The sequence below is a fragment of the Gymnoscopelus braueri genome (genome assembly GCF_963280865.1).
Source record: "Gymnoscopelus braueri genome assembly, chromosome: 4".
Taxonomy (NCBI): Eukaryota; Metazoa; Chordata; class Actinopteri; order Myctophiformes; family Myctophidae; genus Gymnoscopelus; species Gymnoscopelus braueri.
The window spans coordinates 21071666-21074165 of record NC_137605.1 but is presented as its reverse complement, the minus strand read 5'-3'; the positions used below and the strand labels follow the sequence as shown (position 1 = coordinate 21074165).

At 41.2% G+C, this 2500-nt stretch overlaps 1 protein-coding gene across 1 annotated transcript in view; it reads left to right on the top strand.

Annotated features, from left to right (window-relative positions):
• itga8 (integrin, alpha 8) overlaps positions 1 to 2500 on the top strand; it is a gene marked incomplete at its 5' end in the record, with an annotated part of 91389 nt that overhangs the window by 83693 nt on the left and 5196 nt on the right. Inside the window, one exon of the mRNA XM_080425814.1 lies at positions 1969 to 2093. Coding sequence (XP_080281940.1) covers positions 1969 to 2093 — 125 coding nt within the window. The remainder of the gene's footprint in view (positions 1 to 1968; positions 2094 to 2500) is intronic.

Below are 2500 nucleotides of genomic sequence, written 5' to 3'. Positions count from 1 at the left end.
AGACAGGAGTGATTTGCCCTGCCACGGGTAGTAATCAAATATCACTGTCCACCATCATGATCAGCTAAACCTACGGCTGTGCACAGCAAATTTGCTACATCATTGATCTATCAGCAACTCTTTGAGACCCAAAGTGATCTTTTGACTGTTGCTTGTTGACTTAGAACCAATGTGGTTCCTGTGGGCAAGGCGCTCCATTGAACAGAAGTGTTAAATAAACGCCTTGAGGTTGCGAGTGTGAAACCAGCCGAGAACCGCAGCAGTTGCTTGTGGTGGCTGAGGAATACCTCTGGTAGGCTCATAGGCGTTGGTGAAGACTTGAATAGATGAGGGTGTTTTCAACTCGAAGGGTCCGACGAACCCTGCATTAGTCAAACAAACTGAAAAGACCACTTGGAGTGTAAGGTAATGTAGGATAGATATGATAAAATGATTAATTTTAAATTATTATTATTATTATTATTATTTTTAAACTTTGTTTATTGGTTTTTCTACCGAAGCATTCAAAATCAAAGGCACATTTAAAAAAAGATATAAAAAACACTATAAACAGATAAACACAGACCAATCAAGACACAAAACAAAACAAATTACAAAAACATCAGTCAAAACAATACATATCTATGCCACATTTAAAATCCGCCATACAGTACAACACCCCCGCCACAGCAAGCTCATCATATTAGTGATCCACCAGACCTCACGTATCCGTATCCCCAATTAGAGATGGATTCAAATTCCGGACAAATTGAAAGAACTAGAAGTTCGAGCCGCTGCGCGGCTCTCACATCTAGCGTGACGTAGCGCCCACTTCGCATCGCAGATCCACTTGACAGAAAATGTCGAACTTCAACCTCGGCACTTTCTTATCCCAGATTAACTCAGAGATCGTGCTATCTAATTTACTGAAAAAAGTCTGGGGGAGAAAAAGAGTTTTAAATTAATTTTAAATTAATTGTCAGTAGTAAATTGTCATTTAAATACTGACCACTTAAACCCTATACTTAGTAGACCCGATTCCCAAGAGCTCTATACTAGGAACTAGAGCCCTTCGCAGGACTTTTTTCGCCCCGTTGATGCCCGCTCCCACAATGATTTATTTTCTGACCACCGTACCCGCCGCAAGCAAAATGTAACTGCCATTTAGCCCCGCATAGAGTACTGAAATATTACCTTCTAGTCACAATATTTCCCTTGAGATACAGTATCCTCTAGTGCCACCCTCAGGCCAAAATATTCACACAAAACTGATGTCGGTGTCCCTGTATGGCTTTTCCCTCTAAACATTCATCACCATAACATATGATATCCTGTGAGTATGTGTCTGCTGTCTGTATTAGTGTAATGTCTACATGTGTGTTCTGTTCTGCAAAGTTCCACTGCACTTTAATGTGAGTCCTGTACTGTATGACCATGTAAGAAACGGTGCATTTCTATAGCGCCTATAAAAAAAAATAGCAGATCTACAAGCTTGAATGGGTTAATAATGGTCTTTGCACTATGTGCAGAACCAATGAACTGTTCCATGCCCAAACCTCATACTTGGCAATAGCTTTTATGATGCTGTGTCTTTTATATACATATGAGAGACAGAGAGAGAGAGAGAGAGAGAGAGAGAGAGAGAGAGAGAGAGAGAGAGAGAGAGAGAGAGAGAGAGAGAGAGAGAGAGAGAGAGAGAGAGAGAGAGAGAATAAATTGTGGTTAGTTAAAACAATAAACAAGCAATTATGTAGCTTTAATATTACTATATTATTATTATTATTATTTCAGAACCATTGTTTTGTTAATAACTGTGGTAGAGTTGTACCGAAGTATACATGTTATAGTAATCATTAACATCCCCCCTCTCTCTCTCTCTCTCTCTCTCTCTCTCTCCTCTTCGCGCTCTCTCACTCTCTCTCTCTCTCTCTCTCTCTCTCTCTCTCTCTCTCTCTCTCTCTCTCTCTCTCTCCTCACTCTCTCCCTCAGATCTCCTCTCTCCAGGACACTCCAGAGTTGTTGGGTTTCTTGAGGAACTCCAGCTCTCCTCGCCGCCACAGACGAGCTGCCAGCGTGGGTCAGGCTTACAGCAGCAAGACGCTGGTAAAAACACAGCAAACAAACTCATACATATATCATGTTGGCCTCCATTTAGCCCTGTCACTTACTGTAAACTGTAAATGTTCTTCAGTTAAACAGCATTTTGACAGATTCATTGCTTTTCCTACAGCATGTGTTTAACAATAGGATTTTTACCCATAAGCAGTGGTTCTCAAAGTGGTCTCTGGGGACACTCAGGGTTCTTTGAGGGGGTTCCAAATAGACCCTTACAGGTCTGTAACTCTGAGAGTGTACAAATGGAACCAAATTGGAACTCTCAAAGTTATGGGGGTCTTGAAATTAAACATTTTTGACAACCACTGCCATAAAGCATCAACTATATGGCACAAATATCTCTCTCTCTCTCTCTCTCTCTCTCTCTCTCTCTCTCTCTCTCTCTCTCTCTCTCTCTCTCTCTCTC